General features: G+C 45.2%; 1 protein-coding gene across 1 annotated transcript in view; it reads right to left on the bottom strand.

Moving 5' to 3' along the window:
* The window catches only part of LOC106561231 (SH3 and multiple ankyrin repeat domains protein 3), a 417,309-nt gene that overhangs the window by 55,427 nt on the left and 339,938 nt on the right, over positions 1–21,944 (bottom strand). The window contains exon 15 of the mRNA XM_045688739.1: positions 19,518–19,631. Within this exon, the coding sequence (XP_045544695.1) occupies positions 19,518–19,631 (114 nt within the window). The remainder of the gene's footprint in view (positions 1–19,517; positions 19,632–21,944) is intronic.

The raw sequence follows: 21,944 nt of genomic DNA, 5'->3' as shown, positions 1-21,944 counted from the left end.
CATCTTTCCTTTTCTCTCTATTTCTGTGGCCAGCTGGTTCACTATCTGTATAGCTCCCTCTTCCTTTCACTCTCCTCCAGTTTCTCCCTCTCTGTGTTCGTGTGTGTGTGTGTGTGTGTGTGTGAGGCAACTCCAAAAAATACCTTGGTTCTCTCTAAGAAGAGAAAGAGCTTTAAAAAGCATATATAGACACACACACACACACACGCACGCACACACACACAAATAAGTGTTGTCCTGGGTTTGGGGTGAAAGTATGATTAGTCATGCACAGTGAGAGGCCTGTCTCAGCCACTTTTCCTTGTAGGTAATATCAGATATATGTTGTGTGTGTGTGTGCATGCGTGTGTGTGTGCACACGTGTGTGTGTGTGGACACGTTTTACTATACTTGTGAGTACCAAAGTCCTCACAAGAATAGTAAACCAACTAAAAATCAGAGACGTGAGGACACAATTAGTGTTAGCCGTTAAGGTTAGGTTTAGGGAAAATAGGAATTTGAATGGGAATCAATTGTTGGTCCCCAGAAAGTCCTCACAAGTATAGTAAGTCACACCTTGATTGACCTGGCTGTGTGGCGTGGAGCGTTGTCCTGCTGGAAAAACCAACAGCGCTCACTGTTGCCTCTAGTGGCTGGTTTCCACATCATCTCCCAACGTCCTCAGACATGGATGGATGTCGAATGACTTGTCACAGTGACATGGCTGGTGTGGGTGCGCACACTTGCGCGTGTGTGTCACCCTATGTGCACCTTGTCAAAGTGATTAGTCTTTGCTCCAATGTGGTGTATGCTAGAGCTTCTATTCTGATTTGCTATGGCTCTGTCTACACTCTATTTCTCTCTCTCTGTATGTGTGTGTGTCTGAATATGTCTTGATTCTGCACACTTGACTGATTTCTGATGAAACGCAGAGACAGTAGAAATCACTCAGCTGACACACAAACACACACACACGCACACGCACACACACACACACACACACACACACACACACACACACACACACACACACACACACACACACACACACACACACACACACACACTTATATGTAAGAAACAGGTGTATGAATGCTAATGCAAGGGTGACATCAACTGAATCACAAGTCAATGATACTATATCAGCTCAAGCACTCATTAATTATATACAGTACCAGTCAAAAGTTTGGACACACCTACTCATTAAAGGGTTTTTCTTTATTTTTACTATTTTCTACATTGTATAATAATAGTGAAGACATCAAAACTATTAAATAACACATATGAAATCATGTAGTAACCAAAAAAGTGTTAAACAAATCAAAATATATTTTATATTTGAGATTCTTCAAAGTAGCCACCCTTTGCCTTGATGACAGTTTTGGACACTCTTGGCATTCTTTCAAACAGCTTCATGAGGTAGTCACCTGGAATGCATTTCAATTAACAGGTGTGCCTTACTAAAAGTTAATTTGTGGAATTTATTTCCTTCTTAATGCATTTGAGTCAATCAGCGTTTGAGCCAATGTGTTGTGACAAGGTAGGGGTGGTATACAGAAGATAACCCTATTTGGTAAAAGACCGAGTCCATATTATGTCAAGAAAGTTCAAATAAGCAAAGAGAAATGACAGCATCTGCCAGGAGTGTGCGCAACTGGTTAACTGAGGAGAGCAGAGATGAGTGAACAGGCACACTTTATTTGGCAGAAGGAAAACAGTCAGATGCAACTGCGTAACGACACTCCCGCCAAAGGCAAAAGCGAATAGCGCACTCGTCACACAAATAATGTACAGCGTACAATAGTACGGGTTCCAAAGAAGACCCGGCAAAAAAACCCAGCATGAAGTGTCACACATGACACGTAACGAACAATTACACACACAGATATGGGGGGAATCGAGGATGATATACACGTAGAGTGATGAGGGGATGTAAAACAGGTGTGCGGAAAAACAAGACAAAACAAATGGAAAATGAAAGGTGGAGCGGCGATGGCTAGAAGACCGGTGATGTCGACTGCCGAGCGCCGCCCGAACAAGGAGAGGAGCCGACTTCGGCGGGAGACAGCGTCATTACTTTAAGACATGAAGGTCAGTCAATACGGAAAATTTCAAGAACTTTGAAAGTTTCTTCAAGTGCAGTCGCGAAAGCCATCAAGCGCTATGATGAAACGGGCTTTGCTGGTGACACTGTCAGTGATCTATTTAGAATTCAAGGCACACTTAACCAGCATGGCTACCACAGCATTCAGCGGCGATACGCCATCCTATCTGATGTGTGCTTAGTGAGATTATAATTTGTTTTTCAACAGGACAATGACCCAACACACCTCCAGGCTGTGTAAGGGCTATTTGACCAAGCAAGAGAGTGATGTAATGCTGCATCAGATGACCTGGCCACCGCATTCACCCGACCTCAAACCAATTGAGATGGTTTGGGATGAGTTGGACGGCAGAGTGAAGGAAAAGCAGCCAACAAGTGCTCAGCATATGTGGAAACTCCTTCAAGACTGTTCGAAAACATTCCAGGTGAAGCTGGTTGAGAGACTGCCAATAGTGTGCACAGCTGTTAACGAGGTAAAGGGTGGCTACTTTGAAGAATCAAAAACTAAAATATATTTAGATTTGTTTAACCCTCCTGTTGTGTTCGTTTCATGTGAATTAATTCTGTGTTCCTGGACCAAAATGACTGCCCCATTATAGCTGATTATAAATCCATAACAATACATATATTATCACCTAATGTTGTTTTAGATATTTTTATCAACTTAAGTTCTTGTGAACATTACAAGTTTTGAACTTCTATTTGCTATTTATGGCCTGTAGGCCTCATTGACCTGAGCTCATACAACTTGTTTTTGAGTAACAAAGCATAATGTATGGATTGTTTTGACTATAACAAATACTCAGATGAAACATATTGTGCTATTTACTTTGTGTCAAAGTTTAACAAGGACTCTCTCCTCCTCACCAGTGTCATGATCAAAGATATGATCAAGAGCCTCACATACAGTATACCGTTTGGTCATTGTGCTGCCACAGAATGAATTGTGAGCAAGGCCTCAAAAAAGCTTTGTATACCAGAGCTGCGAGAACATTGTTGAAACAATGTTACGATTGTTTGTAAGAATGCCAACAGGTGTGGTTCCCGTGGGGGAAAGATTCTATTGGGGAAAGGTTCCCATGGGGGTTGTGATGGAAACCAAGAAGGTGAGTGAGGTGTGTGTGTGCTCAAACACACATGCATGTGGGGGTATGGGAGAGGAAGTGTGTCCATCTGATGAATGGGCATGTGCCTGAACTCAATTTTATACACTAATTGTAGTCTCACCCATTCATTTCTAATGACCGGTCATTTTTGACTGGGAACACCACAGGTGTACAAAAGTTAAATAAAACACCCCAAATTTTATGAATATCATCCAAATGTATGTTGTGTGTTCAGATACCCTGTGTGGATAAAGTCATGGAACCTTATGACAATCAGAATAAACAAACTACATTTTTCAGATAGAAAATTTGTAAATCGGTCCAATTCGACCAGAACACAGCAGGAGGGTTAAAACCTGTTAGTGATCCCTTCCCGCACCCATCCTGTTAGCGGGATAAATTTGACAACATCCAGTGAAATTGCAGAGTGCCAAATTCAAACTACAGAAAAATCAATATTCAAGATTCACGAAAATATAAGTGTAATACATCAAAATAAAGCTTAACTTTTTGTTAATCCAGCCGCAGTGTCAGATTTCAAAAAGGCTTTACGGCGAAAGCAGACCATGTGATTATCTGAGGACAGCGCCCGCATACAAACACATGAAAATCATTTTCAACCAGGCAGGTGGCGACACAAAAGTCAGAAATAACGATATAATAAATGCCTTACCTTTGAAGATCTTCTTCTGTTGGCACTCCAAAATGTCCCAGAAACATCACAAATGGGCCTTTTGTTCGATAATGTCCTTCTTTATATCCCCAAAATGTCAATTTATTTTGCGCATTTGATTCAGAAATACACCGGTTCCAACTCGCCCAACATGACTACAAAGTATCTAATAAATTACCTGTAAACTTGGTCCAAACATTTCAAACAACATTCCTAATCCAACCTCAGGTATCCTAAAACGTAAATAATCGATCAAAATTTAAGACGGGATAAACTGTTTCCAATACCGGATAAAAACAACGTGAAGCGTTCCAGTTCACGTGCACCAAACAGTAGAATCCATCTGGAGTGACACTTACAAAGAACAGCCATACTTCTTCATTTCTCAAAACATCAACCAATTTCTAAAGACTGTTGACATCTAGTGGAAGCCATAGGAACTGCAACCAGGTTCCTATTAAATAGGGCTTTCAATAGAAAACCAATGGGAAATACTATGACCTCAATTTCTTTTCCCCTGGATGGTTTGTCCTCAGGGTTTCGCCTGCCAAATCAGTTCTGTTATACTCAGACATTATTTTAACAGTTGTAGAAACTTGTGAGTGTTTCCTATCCAAATCTACCAATTATATGCATATCCTAGCTTCTGGGCCTGAGTAACAGGCAGTTTACTTTGGGCACACTTTTCATCCGGACGTGAAAATACTGCCCCCTATCTCTAAGAAGTTTTAACACTTTTTGGTTACTACATGATTCCATATGTGTTATTTCATAGTTTTGATGTCTTCACTAAAAATATATGAGGGATTGGAAATGATGCAGACAATTACATTGATGAAGCTACAATCTATCTGCAATATTAAAGCTGATCTACCCCCACCCATTTAAAAAAATAAAAATTATAATTATTGCTAAATACATGTCCTCCTACAATCCCTCCCTCCCTCCCTCCCTCCCTCCCTCCCTCCCTCCCTCCCTCCCTCCCTCCCTCCCTCCCTCCCTCCCTCCCTCCCTCCCTCCCTCCCTCCCTCCCTCCCTCCCTCCATCCTGTTCTAGTTCTTCTCTCTTTCTCTCTCTTCTTTTCTCTCCTCCCTCTCTCTCTGGCTATGCTAATATCTCTGCTGACTTACTGGTAACACTAAGACTATGAGTGTTACTTACAGTGTGTGTGTGTTTTAGAATTAGCATATTGCCTCCATCAGAGGCTAGTAACCCATAAACATTTATTGCTGTAAGCGATCACAACTAGATGGGATCAATAGTGCTGTGTCTGTCAGAGATTTGGATTTACCTAAAAAAGTGAGTATTGGTCTCATCGGGTTCTCCTATACACATCTGCCTAAGGTCATGCCATGATTCATTGACTGACTTGGCGATTAGACTTGTTAGCATTATATTATGTTGTCTGTATCTCATTTCTTCTTTTGTCCCTCTCTTTGTATTAAAGTGTCTCATCATATCATCAGTTCCTCCCATGAGTTCCTTTCTGTTAGTAAAAGGAGAGAGGCGTGTTAATGTGCATGACCTTGTAAACATAGCACTTTAGAGCTTCTGTATGAGTGTGATTATTAATGCCTCATCTCAGAGCTCTGGGGTCAAATGCAGCCCTAGCTAGTTATTAGATCTGTGTGTGTGATGCCTCCTCAATGCCCACAACTCTTTCTTCTGCCTGCTCTCTCTTCTTTTCTTTTCTCTCTCAACCATGACTCCCTTTTCTCTCCTGTTGCAGAGGTCCTGTGATTACCATTCCAGGAGAGTAGAGAAGGAGCTCGAGAGTGAGGTATAAACATAGAGGAAGGGGAGGAAGGAGAGACTCCCGGCTAAAAATAGAGCAGTCTGTATTTGACTGGTGATTCATAAGGCTGTGAGTCATTCAACTAGTCAGCACTGAGGAGGGACGGAGGGAGGAAGGGAGTAAGGGAGGGGATGGAGACAGGGATGGAGCGAGTGAGGGGACAAAGGGGGAAAGAGATGAAAGAGAAGAAGGAGGGAGGAAAAGAGAGAAAGAAAATAAGCGCGCAGTGGAATGCCGATTTCATCTTAGCCTACTGTATGCTGCCCTTCAGCCTCTAGACTGACGGAGACATGGATCACACCAGAGAACACTCCTACTCCAGCTTCCCTCTCTTCATCTGACTACGTTTTCTCTCAGAGTCCGAGAGCATCTGGTAGTTGCAGTGGTGGCACTCATTTCTCCTAAGTGGAAATTTCTCCCTCCCTCACCTGTCAATCTCCTAATTTGAATTCCATGCTTTCACTGTCACTTGTCCACTCAAGCGATAGATGACAAACATTATTGTCATCTATCGCCCACCAGGTGCCCTTAGAGAGTTCCTCAATGAGCTTGACACCTTGATAAGCTAATTTTCTGATGATTGCTCACTGCTTTTCAACTGGGCGCCTTTGATACATTTCTTTACAACTCTTTCTTTCCCCTCCTTGCCTCTTTTGACCTCACCCTTTACCAGTCCCCTCCCACTCGCAAGGCAGGCAATACGCTTGACCTCGTTTTTACTAGAGGCTTTTGCCTACTATTCTAATAGCAACCCCCTCCAGGTCTCTGATCACTACTTTGTTTCCTTTTCTGTCTCCCTTTCCTCCAACCCTAACCACTCAGCCCCTAGCCAGATAGTCATGTGCCATCACAATCTTCCCTCTCACTCTTTCACTACTCTCTCCTCTTCTATCTTATAATCTCTCCCTTCTGCTAAATCATTCTCCCTCATTTCTCATGATTCTGCTTCTTCGGCCCTACACAGTAAAAAAGGGGTGTAAAAATTACAGTGTTGATTTATTATAACCCCGGATTAGTATTTTCAACATTATGAGGAGTCAATGAGCTCTAGTGTCGGAGTTAAATCGGAGTGTAAAATTATGCAGTAATTGCAGTGTAAATTCAACCTATATCAGTGGAATGAAAAAATGTTTATGTGTGAATTTTAACACCATTTTGAGTCAAATGAACTCTGAAAATGTGACACAACCTGTAGAGTTGTAATGTCTGCTTCCAACTCACACTCTCAAACACATAGATCCCCTGAACGCAGCTCACTCTCCAGCCCACTTTCCAGCTCACACTCTCAAACACATAGATCCCCTGAACGCAGCTCACTCTCCAGATCCCAATCACCTGGATTCTGATCACCTGTTCACACACCTGTATGTCATTATCACACACTATGTAGTTCAGTTCTTCACACCCCATCATTGTGAGGTATTGTTTGTTTTGTGACACACGTCTATTCGGAGCGCTGGTTTTCCCGTAATCTAATCCTCCTGTGTATGATTGTTTTTGCCTGCCTCACTAACGATGCCTTTTGCCTATTCCCTGCCTGTACTTTAGCCTATCGGATTTCCTATTTATCAAACTATTGCCTGATCTCCCGGACGACGTTACTAGCCTTCTCACTGCCTGTACTGTTGCCTTTTTGGACCCATGTGTATGACCTTTTGCCTGCCCCTGGACCCAGCTACCTGCCTCCTCCTGTGTATGACCTTCTGCCTGCCCCTGGACCCAGCTACCTGCCTCCTCCTGTGTATGACCTTCTGCCTGCCCCTGGACCCAGCTACCTGCCTCCTCCTGTGTATGACCTTCTGCCTGCCCCTGGACCCAGCTACCTGCCTCCTCCTGTGGTCCTTTCCAATAAACACCTGCTGCGCCCTGCGCTTGAAACCAGCTCTCTGTCTCCCCTTGTGTTCATTACAAGAGTAACTTTAACACTATGTAAACTGGGACCAAATGTTATATGAAACAGTGTTGAATTCAATTCTATAGGAGTTAAATTAACACTTATTTTTACTGTGTATTCTCCTCCCTTTCTGCATCCTATGATTTTTTTTATTTTATGTTTATTTAACTAGGCAAGTCAGTTAAGAACAAATGCTTATTTACAATGACAGCCTAGGAAAAGTGGGTTAACTGCCTTGTTCAGGGGCAGAATGACAGATTTTTACCTTGTCAGCTCGGGGATTTGATCTAGGAACCTTTCGGTTACTGGCCCAACGCTCTAACCACTAGGCTACCTGCCGCCCCGGCACTTGCACTGTCCCCTTTCCTCCCGGCCGGCTCGGCCCTCCCCTCCTGCTCCGTGGCTGTACGAGTTTACAGAACAGGGTTGCGGACAGTTGAGCGAAAACTGACAAACAAAACTCCCAGAGGACCTATCATCATTTAACTCTTTCCTCTCTACCTTCTCTTCCTCTGTATCCGTTGTTAAAGCCACTTTCTTTCATTTTAAATGTCAAGCTTCAAACTATTTTTCACCTTCTCCCTCCTTAATCCTCCACCCACTCCCTCCCTGCAGACAACTTTGTCAACCACTTTGAAAAGAAGGTTGATGACATCCGCTCCTCATTCACTCAGCCTATTGAGTCCACTGGTCCCACTCATACAGAACTACCTTACTCCTTGACCTCTTTCTCACCTCTCTCTCCAGACAGAATCCTGTGACTGTGAGGTCCGGCCACTCGACAACCTGCCCGCTCAAACCCCATCCCCTCCTCCCTTCTCCAGACCATCTCTGGAGACCTTCTATCATTCCTCACTTCCCTCATCAACTCATCCTTGACCACTGGCTATGTCCCTGTTGACTTAAAAATGGCCAGAGTTGCTCACCTCCTCAAGAAACCAACACTCGACCCCCCCCTCAAAAACGACAGTATCTCTTCTTAAATTTCCAAAACACTTGAGCGTGCTGTCTCTGACCAACTTTCTCGCTATCTCTCTCCAAATGATCTTCTTGACTCTAACCAGTCAGGCTTCAAGATGGGGCACTCAACCGAGACTGCTCTCCTCTGTGTCATGGAGGCTCTCGGCACTGCCAAAGCTGACTCTCTCTCCTCTGTTCTTATTCTCCTAAATCTGTCAGCTGCCTTGAACAACATAAACCATCAGATCCTCCTCTCCACCCTCTCAGGCTGGGCATCTCAAGCTCTGCACACTCTTGGATTGCATCCTACCTGTTAGGTCGCTCATACCAGGTGATGTGGAGAGGATCTGTGTCTGCACCACATAATCTCACTACTGGTGTCCCCCAGGGCTCGGTTCTAGGCCCTCGGTTCTAGGCCCTCTTCTCTCTATACACAAGTAAATTTACTTTGTTATATCCTCACATGGTATTTCCTGTCATTGCTATGCAGATGACACTCAATTACTTTTCTCTTTCCCCCCCTTCTTTGCGTGCCTGGTAGATATCTCAGCTTGGATGTCAGCCCACCACCTCAAGCTCAACCTTGACAAGAAGGAGCTTCTCTTCCTCCCGGGGAAGCCATGTCCGCTCCAAGACCTCTCCATCACGGTTGACAACCCCACGGTGTCCCCCTCCCAGAGTGCAAAGAACCTTGGTGGGAGCCTGGACAACACCCTGTTGTTCTCTGCAAACATCAAAGCAGTGACTCGCTCCTGCAGGTTCAAGCTTTACAACATCCGTAGAGTACAACCCTACCTCACACAGGAAGCAGCGCAGGTCCTAATCTAGGCACTTGTCATCTACCATCTGGACTACTGCAACTCGTTGTTGGCTGGGCTCCCCACTTGTGCCATCAAACCCCTGCAACTTATCCAGAATGCTGCAGCGTGCCTGGTACTCAATCTCCCTAAGTTTTCCCCTGTTCTACGGACACTCCACTGGCATCCAGTCAAAGCTTGCATCCACTACACGAACATGGTACTTTCCTACGGAACAGGAAGAGGAACTGCCCCTCCCTACCTTCAGGCTATGCTCAAATCCTACACCCCAACCGAGTACTCTGTTCTGCCACCTCTGGTCTCTTGCAACCTCCCACCACTGGACCTCCCGCTAAGCCTCGTCAAAGTTATTTTCTGTCCTGGCACCCCAATGGTGGAACCAGCTTCCCCCTGAAGCTAGGACAGCAGAGTCCCTGCCCATCTTCTGAAAACATCTGAAACCTTACCTCTTCAAAGATTATCTTAAATAATCCCACAGCACCCTCCCCCCCCTCTATTTTGTGAGCTAACATTCGTACTTGACTTTTTCCCCCATACTAGCTCTGACTTTGCTGATAGCTACTTAAAAAAATTAAATTGCGACTGAGATATGTGGTTGTCCCACCTAGCTGAATGAATGCACTAACTGTAAGTCACTCTGGATAAGAGCATACTCTAAATAACTCTAATGTAAATGTGAAATACATCACTCATTGTTGAGTTAATGAATTCAATCAATATCCTTTTCTTTCTCGCTCTCATTCTCTCCATCAGTCTCTTCCTCCTTCTCCCCTTCTCTTCATCCCCCTGTCCTCTCCCCCTTCCCTCTCTCCAATAATCTCTTTCTCCCTTTTTTTATCTCTCTCCTACCTGCAGTAAATGATAAAATGTCATCCCCAGATTAATGTCCCCTTGGCGATGTGGTTGTGCGCAGGTGTGTCTTTGTGTGTGTGTGTGTGTGTGTGTTTGTGTGTGTGTCTGCGTGTGCATGTGTGTTTGTCTGCATGTGCATGTGTGTGTGTGTGTGAGAGAGAGAGGTGTCACAATAAATAACAACAGATTCACTGATGGCCTGACCCTGGCCTTAACTCTACCCCTATCCATCCCCCTATCTCTCTCCCTCTCTCTATCTATCGCTCTCTGACCCTGACTAAAACCTTATCACCAAATCAACACAGAGAGGTGGAAAGGGAGAGAATGGGGGGAGAGAGAAAAAGAGAGAGAAAGAGACAGAGAGGGAAAGAGAGACAAAGACAGTTGGATAGATTAAGGGGGATGAGACAGTGAGAGTCACGACACAGGGGGATGTATAGAGACCCTGCAGCACACAGTCAGTTACTCACAAACCCACACTCTGATTTCAATACAACTACACAACTACACACTCACGCATACACGAGTAAAACACATGGATAAAAAAATGATGTGCACACACACACACACTTACAAACACAGACAAAATCACATGCACGCACACACACACACACGGAGCAGTGTTGTTTAGGTTAGTTAATTGTAGACCGGGCTGTCTTTCCTGCTTCACTGAGCTGAGCTGAGACATATTGCCATGACTGTCAGTGATGCCTCAATGCTTACCAGATAAACAAGTGTGTGTTTGTCTGAGTGTGTGCATGCTTGTGTCTACGTGTGTGAATGTGTGTGCCTGAGTTTGTGTGTGATTGTCTTTCTGTGTGTGTGTGTCCTCTAGTGTATCTATTATTTCATGACCGTTGAAGTATCCTAGGATACATAGAATTCCTTCAAAAACAACTGCATATCATTAACTGTTGAGCATTATCTATTTAGCTAGACTTATTTATTGCACCAAAATCATTTGCTGAGTTAATATTAAACAATCTAAAAAGATATATAACGTTTCTGTACTTCAATACCCAGTGGAAAGGAGTGAAGGACATGGAATGAGAAGGAGAAGTGGAGGGAGGGAGGGAAATGGAGAGAGAGGAGGGGGAAGAGACAAATAGAGGAGAGAGAGAGATAAGGGGGAGGGAAACAGAGGGAAGAGGGGTAAGTGACAAATAGAGGAGAGAGAGAGATAAGGGAGGAGAGAAATACAAAGAGAGGAGGGGTAAGAAACAAATAGGGGAGAGAGGGAGATAAGGGAGGGAGAGGGGGGAAACAGCAAGAGAGGAGAGGGAATAAGGAAAGACAGGAAGGAGAGTGGAGAAAAAGAAAGAGTTGCCTCACATTAATTTCTTCTCCTCTGTCCTTTAGTGGATTCTCCCTTATTGTTCTCCTTCACTATCGCACTCCCTCCCGTGTTTAGAGAGACCCCTTTTCTCAGCCTCTCGCACTCTCACCCAGGCACTCTCTCCTCACCCCTCCTCACCTCCTAATCCCATAAAGCGGCAGGATTTGGGGGGGGCAAGACAACAGACATTCCTCAACACCTATTTTCACAAAACCCTCTCCAGACACACCCTCAAACACAAGTGAAAAATAAATTCACATTCAAGAAAACATTCTAAATGAATCTACAAAGATTGACCATATGACTGGATTGATACTGACCCCTGAAAATTCATTACATGACCAAAAGTATGTGGACATGTGCTCATCGAACTTCTCATTCCAAAATCATGGACATTAATATGGAGTTGGTCTCCCCTTTGCTGCTATAACAGCCTCCACTCTTCTGGGAAGGTTTTCCATTAGATGTTGGAACATGGCTGCGGGAACTCACTTCCATTCAACCACACCAGCATTAGTGAGGTCGGGCACTGATGCTGGGCAATTAGGCCTGGCTCATAGTCGGCGCTCCAATTCATCCTAAAGGTGTTCGATGGGAGTTGAGGTCAGGGCTCTGTGCAGGCCAGTCAAGTACCTCCACACCGATCTCGACAAACTATTTCTGTATGTACCTCGCTTTGTACACGGGGGCATTGGCATGCTGAAACAGGAAAGGCCTTCCCCAGACTGTTGCCACAAAGTTAGAAGCACAGAATCATCTAGAATGTCATTGTATGCTGTAGCGTTAAGATTTCACTTCACTGGAAATAAGGGGCCAAGCCCGAACCATGAAAAACAGCCCCAGACCATTATTCCTCTTCCACCAAACTTTACAGTTGGCACTATGCATTGGGGCAGGCAGCTTTCTCCTGGAATCTGCCAAACCAAGATTCTTCTGTCGGACTGGCAGATAGTGGAGTGTGATTCATCACTACAGAGAACACGTTTCCACTGCTCCAAAGTTCAATGGCAGCGAGCTGATGCTTGGCATTGTGCATGGTGATTTTAGGCTTGTGTGCGGCTGCTCGGCCATGGAAACCGATTTCATGAAGATCCCTACGAACAGTTATTTTGCTGACGTTGCTTCCAGAGGCAGTTTGGAACTCAGTAGTGAGTGTTGCAACCGAAGATAGACGATTTTAATGCGCTACGTGCTTCAGCACTCGAAGATCCCGTTCTAAGCCATTGTTGCTCCTAGACATTTCCACTTCACAATAACAGCACTTACAGTTGACTGGGGCAGCTCTAGCAGGACAGAAATTTGACAAACTGACTTGTTGGAAAGGTGGCATCTTATGACACTACCACGTTGAAAGTCACTGAGCTCTTCAAAAAGGCCATTCTACTGCCAATGTTTGATCAAATCAAATCAAATTTGATTGGTCACATACACATGGTTAGCAGATGTTAATGCGAGTGTAGCAAAATGCTTGTGCTTCTAGTTCCGACAGTGCAGTAATATCTAACAAGTAATCTAACAATTCCCCAACAACTACCTACAGTTGAAGTCGGAAGTTAACATACACCTCAGCCAAATACATTTAAACTCAGTTTTCACAATTCCTGACATTTAATCTAAGTGAAAATTCCCTGTCTTTGGTCAGTCAGGATCACCACTTTATTTTAAGAATGTGAAATGTCAGAATAAGAGTAGAGAGAATGATTTACTTCAGCTTTGATTTCTTTCATCACATTCCCAGTGGGTCAGAAGTTTACATACACTCAATTAGTATTTGGTAGCATTGTCTTTAAATTGTTTAACTTGGGTCAAACGTTTCGGGTAGCCTTCCACAAGCTTCCCCACAATAGGTTGGGTGAATTTTGGCCCATTCCTCCTGACAGAGCTGGTGTGACTGAGTCAGGTTTGTAGGCCTCCTTGCTCGCACACACTTTTTCAGTTCTGCCCACACATTTTCTATAGGATTGAGGTCAGGGCTTTGTGATGGCCACTCCAATACCTTGACTTTGTTGTCCTTAAGCCATTTTGCCACAACTTTGGAAGTATGCTTGGGGTCATTGTCCATTTGGAAGACCCATTTGCGACCAAGCTTTAACTTCCTGACTGATGTCTTGAGATGTTGCTTCAATATATCCACATAATTTTCCTGCCTCATGATGCCATCTATTTTGTGAAGTGCACCAGTCCCTCCTGCAGCAAAGCACCCCAACAACATGATGCTGCCACCCCCATGCTTCACGGTTGGGATGGTGCTCTTCGGCTTGCAAGCAACCCCTTTTTTCTCCAAACATAACGATGGTCATTATGGCCAAACAGTTCTATTTTTGTTTCATCAGACCAGAGGACTTTGCTGTTGTTCTGGGATTGATTTGCACTTTTCACACCGAAGTACGTTCATCTCTAGGAGACAGCACGCTTCTCCTTCCTATGTGGTATGACGGCTGCGTTGTCCCATGGTGCTTATGCTTGTGAACTATTGTTTGCACAGATGAATGTGGTGCCTTCAGGTGTTTGGAAATTGCTCCCAAGGATGAACCAGACTTTTGGAGGTCTAGGATGAATCAGACTTGTGATTTCTTTTGATTTTCCCATGATGTCAAGCAAAGAGGCACTGAGTTTGAAGGTAGGCATTGAAATACATCCACAGGTACACCTCCAATTGACTAAAATGAAGTCAATTAGCCCACCAGAAGCTTCTAAAGCCATGACATCATTTTCTGGAATTTTCCAAGCTGTTTAAAGGCACAGTCAACTTAGTGCATGTAAACCTTTGACCAACCTGAATTGTGATACAGTGAATTATAAGTGAAATAATCTGTCTGTTAACAATTATTGGAAAAATTACTTGTGTCATGCACAAAGTAGATGTCCTAACTGACTTGACAAACTATAGTTTGTTAACGAGACATTTGTGGAGTGGTTGAAAAACGAGTTTTAATGACTCCAACCTAAGTGTATGTAAACTTCCAACTTCAGCTGTAATACATACAAATCTAAAGGGCTGAATGAGAATATGTGCATGTAAATACATGGATGAGCGATGGGCAAGCGGCATAGGCAAGGTGCAATAGATAGTATAATATACAGTACATACTGTAAATATGACATGAGTAATGTAAGATATGTAAACATTATCAAAGTGGCATTATTTATAGTGGCATTGTTTAATGTGACTAGTGATCCATTTATAAAAGTGGCCAGTGATTGGGTCTCAATGTATGCAGCAGCCTCCCTGAGTTAGTGATTGCTGTTTAGCAGTCTGATAGCCTTGAGATAGAAGCTGTTTTTCAGTCTCTTGGTCCCAGCTTTGATGCACCTGTACTGACCCTACTTTCTGGATGGTAGCGGTGTGAACAGGCAGTGGCTCAGGTGGTTGTTGTCCTTGATGTTCTTTTTGGCCTTCCTGTGACATCGGATGCTGTAGGTGTCATGGAGGGCAGGTAGTTTGCCCAGACTGCACCACCCACTGGAGAGCCTTGTGGTTGAGGGTAGTGCAGTTGCCGTACCAGGCTGTGATACAGTCCGACAGAATGCTCCCGATTGTGCATCTGTAAAAGTTTGTCAGGGTTTTGGCTGACAAGCCACATTTCTTTAGCCTCTCGAGGTTGAAGAGGCGCTACTGCGCCTTCTTCGCCACACTGTCTGTGTGGGTGGACCATTTCAGTTTGTCTGTGATGTGTACGCCGATGAACTTAAAACTTTCCACCTTCTCCACTGCTGTCCCTTCGATGTGGATAAGGGGGTGCTCCCTCTGCTGTTTCTTGAAGTCCACGATCATCTCCTTTATTTTGTTGATGTTGAGTGAGAGGTTATTTTCCTCACACCACACTCCCAGGGCCCTCACCTCCTTCCTGGAGGCTGTCTCGTTGTTGTTGGTAATCAAGCACACTACTGTAGTGTCGTCTGCAAACTTGATGATTGAGTTAGAAGCGTGCATGGCCAGGCAGTCGTGGGTGAACAGGGAGTACAGGAGGGGGCTGAGCACGCATCCTTGTGGGGTCCCAATGTTGGGGTCAGTGAAGTGGAGATGTTGTTTCCTACCTACACCACCTTTGGGGCGGCCCGTCAGAAAGTCCAGGACCCAATTGTATAGGGCGGGGTTGAGACCCAGGACCTCCAGCTTGATGATGAGCTTGGAGGGAACTACGGTGTTGAGCGCTGAGCTGTAGTCAATAAATAGCATTCTTACATAGGTATTCCTCTTTTCCAGATGGGATCGGGCAGTGTGCAGTGTGATGGCGATTGCATCGTCTGTGGACCTGTTGGGGCGGTATGGAAATTGAAGTGGGTTTAGGGTGATTGATAAGGTGGAGGTGATATGATCCTTGACTAGTCTCTAAAAGCACTTCATGATGACAAAAGTGAGTGCTATGGGGCGGTAGTCAGTTAGTTCAGTTATCTTTGCCTTCTTGGGTACAGGAACAATGGTGGCCATCTTGAAGCATGTGGTGACAGCAGACTGGGATAAGGAGCATTTGAATATGTCTGTAAACACACCAGCCTACTGGTCTGCGCATGTTCTGAGAACGCGGCTAGGGATACCATCTGGGCCGGCAGCCTTGCGAGGTTTCACACGTTTAAATGTTTTACTCAAGTCGGCCACGGAGAAGGAGAGGGGGGGCGCAGTCCTTGTTAGAGGGCTGTGACGGTGGCACTGTATTATCCTCAAAGCGGGCAAAGAAGGTGATTAGTTTGTCTGGAAGTGTGACGTCAGTGTCCGTGACATGGCTGGTTTTCTTTTTGTAGTCCATGATTTCCTATAGACCCTGCCACATACGTCTCATGTCTGAGCCGTTGAAATGCGACTCCACTTGTCCCTGTTCCGTAATTTCGCTTGTTTGATTGCCTTGCAGAGGGAATAACTACACTGTTTATATTCAGCCATATTCCCAGACCCCTTTCCATGGTTAAATGTGGGGGTTTGTGCTTTCAGTTTTGGGCGAATGCCGCCATCCATCCACAGTTTCTGGTTACGGTAGGTTTTAATAGTCACAGTGGGTACAACATCTCCAATGCACTTCCTTATAAACTCACTCACCGAGTCTTGAAGCGTGGATTCCGATTGGTCAGACCAGCTTTGAATGGTTTTAGTCACTGTTACATCCTGTTGTAGTTTCTGCCTATAAGACGGTAGGAGCAAGATGGCGTTGTATTGGATTTGCCGAAGGGAGGGCGGGGGAGGGCTTTGTATGCATTGCAGAAGTTAGAGTAGCAGTGATCGTGTGTACATCCCCCCCTCCCCCGAGTACTGCAATCAATATTCTAAAATAATTTAGGTAGCCTTGTTCTCAATTTTGCTTTGTGAAAATCCCCAGCTACAATAAATGCAGCCTCAGGATATATGGTTTCCAGTTTACATAGAGTCCAGTGAAGTTCCTTGAGGGCCATTGTGGTGTCTGCTTGAGGGGGAATGTACACAACTGTGATGATAACTGACGAGAATTCTCTTGGGAGATAATATGGCCGGCATTTGATTGTAAGGAATTCTAGGTCGGGTGAGCATAAGGACTTGAGTTCCTGTATGTTGTTATGATAACACCATGAGTCATTAATCATGAAGCATACACCCCTGCCCTTCCTCTTCCCAGAGAGGTGTTTATCTCTGTCAGCTTAATGCATGGAGAAGACTGGTGGCTGAACCGATTCCAACAACATATCCAGAGAGAGCCATGTTTCCCGTGAAACAATGAATGTTACAATCTCTGATCTCTCTCTGGAAGGCAACCCTTGCTCGAATTTCATCTACCTTGTTGTCACGAGACTGGATATTGGCGAGTAGTATACTCTGGAGTGTTGGGCGATGTGCACGTCTACGGAACCTGACCAGTTGGCTGCTCCGTCTGCCCCTTCTGCGTTGCCGTTGTTTTGGGTCAGCTTCTGGGATTAGATCCATTGTCCTGGGTGGTGGTCCAAACAGAGGATCCGCTTTGGGAAAGTCGGATTCCTGGTCGCAATGTTGGTAAGTTGATGTCGCTCTTAAATCCAGTAGTTCTTCCCGGCTGTATGTAATAAGACTTAAGATTTCCTGGGGTAACAATGTAAGAAATAATACAGAAAAAAAGAAAATACTGCATAGTTTCCTAAGGACTGAAAGTGAGGTGACCATCTCTGTCGGCGTCATTGTGCCAAAAAATGATGGAGATTGCATGGCTGTGTGCTCGACTTATACATCTGTCAGTATCGAATCCACAAATTTTAAGGGGTGTCCACATACTTTTGTAGATACAGTTTATTCAGAAAGTTTTCAGATTAAATAGAAATATCACATTTACATAAGTATTCAGACCCTTTACTCTGTTATACTTTGTTGAAGCACCTTTGGCAGCGATTACAGCCTCAAGTATTTTTGGGTATGACGCTACAAGCTTGGCACACCTGTAATGTGGGAGTTTTTCCCATCCTTCTCTGCAGATTCTCTCAAGCTCTGTCAGGTTGGATGGGGAGCGTCGCTGCACAGCTATTTTCAGGTCTCCAGAGATGTTCGATGGGGTTCAAGTCTGGGCTTTGCACTCATGCGTGCATTTGTTCGTGTGTGTGTGTGTTTGTGTCCGCAGTCAGCGAGGTTATAAACATTATAGAGGTCAGCATACATAATATTGTACATACAGGGCTGAGTCAGCACTGTGGACAGCACCTATTGTTCCACCAGCCTGTTCAGCACTGTGGACAGCACCTATTGTTCCACCAGCCTGTTCAGCACTGTGGACAGCACCTATTGTTCCACCACCCTGTTCAGCACCGTGGACAGCACCTATTGTGCCACCAGCCTGTTCAGCACCATGGACAGCACCTATTGTACCACCAGCCTGTTCAGCACCATGGACAGCACCCATAGTTCCACCAGCCTGTTCAGCACCATGGACAGCACCTATAGTTCCACCAGCCTGTTCAGCACCGTGGACAGCACCTATTGTGCCACCAGCCTGTTCAGCACCATGGACAGCACCTACAGTTCTACCAGCCTGTTCAGCACCATGGACAGCATCTATAGTTCCACTAGCCTGTTCAGCACCATGGACAGCACCTATAGTTCTACCAGCCTGTTCAGCACCGTGGACAGCACCTATAGTTCTACCAGCATGTTCAGCACTGTGGACAGCATCTATAGTTCCACCAGCCTGTTCAGCGCCGTGGACAGCACCTATTGTTCCACCAGCCTGTTCAGCACTGTGGACAGCACCTATTGTTCCACCAGCCTGTTCAGCACCGTGGACAGCACCTATAGTTCCACCAGCCTGTTCAGCACCATGGACAGCACCCACAGTTCCACCAGCCTGTTCAGCACCATGGACAGCACCTATAGTTCCACCAGCCTGTTCAGCACCGTGGACAGCACCTATTGTGCCACCAGCCTGTTCAGCACCGTGGACAGCACCTATTGTGCCACCAGCCTGTTCAGCACCATGGACAGCACCTATAGTTCTACCAGCATGTTCAGCACTGTGGACAGCATCTATAGTTCCACCAGCCTGTTCAGCACCGTGGACAGCACCTATAGTTCCACCAGCCTGTTCAGCACTGTGGACAGCATCTATAGTTCCACCAGCCTGTTCAGCACCGTGGACAGCACCTATAGTTCCACCAGCCTGTTCAGCACCGTGGACAGCACCTATTGTTCCACCAGCCTGTTCAGCACCGTGGACAGCACCTATTGTTCCACCAGCCTGTTCAGCACCGTGGACAGCACCTATAGTTCCACCAGCCTGTTCAGCACCGTGGACAGCACCTATTGTTCCACCAGCCTGTTCAGCACCGTGGACAGCACCTATTGTTCCACCAGCCTGTTCAGCACCGTGGACAGCACCTATAGTTCCACCAGCCTGTTCAGCACTGTGGACAGCAGGAAATAGTTCCACCAGCCTGTTCAGCACCGTGGACAGCACCCATAGTTCCACTACCATGTGGACAGGGCTAGGTAACCCAAGTAAGTTCACACAGTGAATAGTGAGAGTGTATGTTGTGTATGCCCGTGTGTGTGTTCGTAAATGTTCTCCAGTCCTTACCTAGCCGAGGGTCATACTGTCTCATCTGAACCTCTTCCACACAGTCGGCAGGGAACCAGCCTGTTCTCCCCTTGACTGTGCCCTCCCAGAAACCTCCTTCTCCTATACTCAACACTGACACAGGGGGAGAGAGAGAGACAGAGAGAGAGAGAGAGATACGGAGAGAGACAGACAGACAGACAGACAGACAGACAGACAGACAGACAGACAGACAGACAGACAGACAGACAGACAGACAGACAGACAGACAGACAGACAGACAGAGAAAGAGAAAGAGAGAGCAAAAATAGTTAAATACAGCATATGTACAGTACATTGCAGGTTAACAGATGAGTCTCCACTGTGGCTGAAAGGGAAGTTGATGTCACAGAATGTTGAGTGGAGTCAATATTCACACAGTTCTTGTATCCTTTGTGGATAAAGTGGAGACAATTTAATGTTTTTATTTAAATATTAACCTTTATTTAACCAGGAAGTCCCATTGATGTCAGAAGGCCTCCTTACCAAGAGATACCTGACATTTTATTTCCTCAAAATAACAGACACATACCCAACACTGGCAATCACGAAGTAGCTAGCCATCAGATATTGCATTAGAAGGGGATGTGTGTGCTCTTAGTCAAGGCTAAGAACTTGTGTGTGTGCGTGTGTTCATGTGAGCCCTGCTGTGGTAATTAGAGATGAATGTATGGTTGATATTGATCTTCGCTGCAGGACTGAGACAAGCGCTCATTTCCACTAAGCTCATCCATTACCCCAACACACACACACACACACACACACACACACACACACACACACACACACACACACACACACACACACACACACACACACACACACACACACACACACACACACACATTACCCCTAGCACACACAGGCTAACAAGAAGGCTAAATAGCTGAACACACATATATTCCGGCACATACACACACACACACACACACACACACACACACACACACACACACACACACACACACACACACACACACACACACACACACACACACACACACAAGAAAACACACAAACACACACACACACCAGAGAACACCAGCTGGAACTCTGGCTGTGCTCCACTGAGCCTCATCCTTCCATGGTTGCTAGGTTACGACAAAGTCAGGTTGCAGCATGTGGCTGGTCTGGAGAATGTTAGAATGATGGAATGTTAACATGTTGGATTATTGGGATGTCAAAATGATTTTTTGTGAATAGGAGGAACCCACTCTGTGAGCGACAGTTGACTTCTTACATCACAGGACAGGGGACGTCACAATAATTTGGCAACTGCACTAGCACTTCACTAGCCTCCTAGTTCACATCTGCTACATTACCAATAGAAAATCAGCAAGGAACCAGACGCCCAGTCCCAGAACTCTGAGCACAGGCAGGGATCACTATGATCGGGAAAAGCAGTTGCATCGACCCTTTCTGGTGGAGGAAACATGCTCTGATCCCTCTCTCTGATCATAGCTTAAACCTGCATCATTGTGAATCTCCTGCGTATACACCCTCTCTACCTCTATACGCTAACTTGGCACAGAACCAGTACACAGCAGTAAGCCATCAGCTTGCCTTCACTCCATTCAGAAACGTGTCAACAGTGAAACGTGGTAGACCTTCAGGGAGCTGATCCCCCCCTCTAATTCCCCTTCTCCAGCTGAATACACCCCGTGCTAGCTGTAATCAAGGACCAGGAAACCAGCCTGCCAATTAGCAGACAGCCACTCTAAGCTCCTCAAAAACCCCACAGCATCGCGTCACCACTTAATCCTCTCCCTGATATCAACTCATATCCCACATCAACATTCATACTTCAAATTAAATGTTTCATCTGAGTCACTCCATACTAACACCTCAAATCACATGAACATTGTATTCTATTCATGACAACTATAGTCGACTCTGCTTATTTCTGATGAATGTCAACTATTGTAAGAATGTATGTAAGAAAAGTGAAACTTTGAATAAAAGTGTGGAGGAATGTTAAGTATCCTTTGGAGTCATGTTTTCTATTCCAACACTGTCACGCCCTGATTGGTTCTGCTCCCCATAACTCAGTCACAAGACATGAGTCAACGATTTAACTGTCATGGATCCCTCCGGAACTTTCATTACGCACACCCGGCCCCTATTCCCAGTGATTAGTAATTGTATAAGTGTGTCCTTGGTTTACCATTGTGCTGTCGATTATTGTTACAATGTCCGTTGGTTCGTGTGAGTACCTGTTCTATTCTGCCTTGGCTTTCATGCCCTTGTGGATTGTGCAGATTACGGGTCTCGTCCCGTGTGTTAATCATTGTGCTCTTGTGTTATTTATTCGAGGTACTCCTCTTTTGTTTGGGTTTCAACCCTGTGTTTTGTATAGTGTTTGTTTGGTCTTCGTCCCCGTGCCTTTACACGGCACGCCGTAATTTGGGT

This window comes from Salmo salar, chromosome ssa10, assembly GCF_905237065.1.
Source record: "Salmo salar chromosome ssa10, Ssal_v3.1, whole genome shotgun sequence".
NCBI classification, from domain to species: domain Eukaryota; kingdom Metazoa; phylum Chordata; class Actinopteri; order Salmoniformes; family Salmonidae; genus Salmo; species Salmo salar.
Note: the sequence above shows the minus strand (reverse complement) of the source record. Positions and strands in the feature narration are given on the sequence as shown.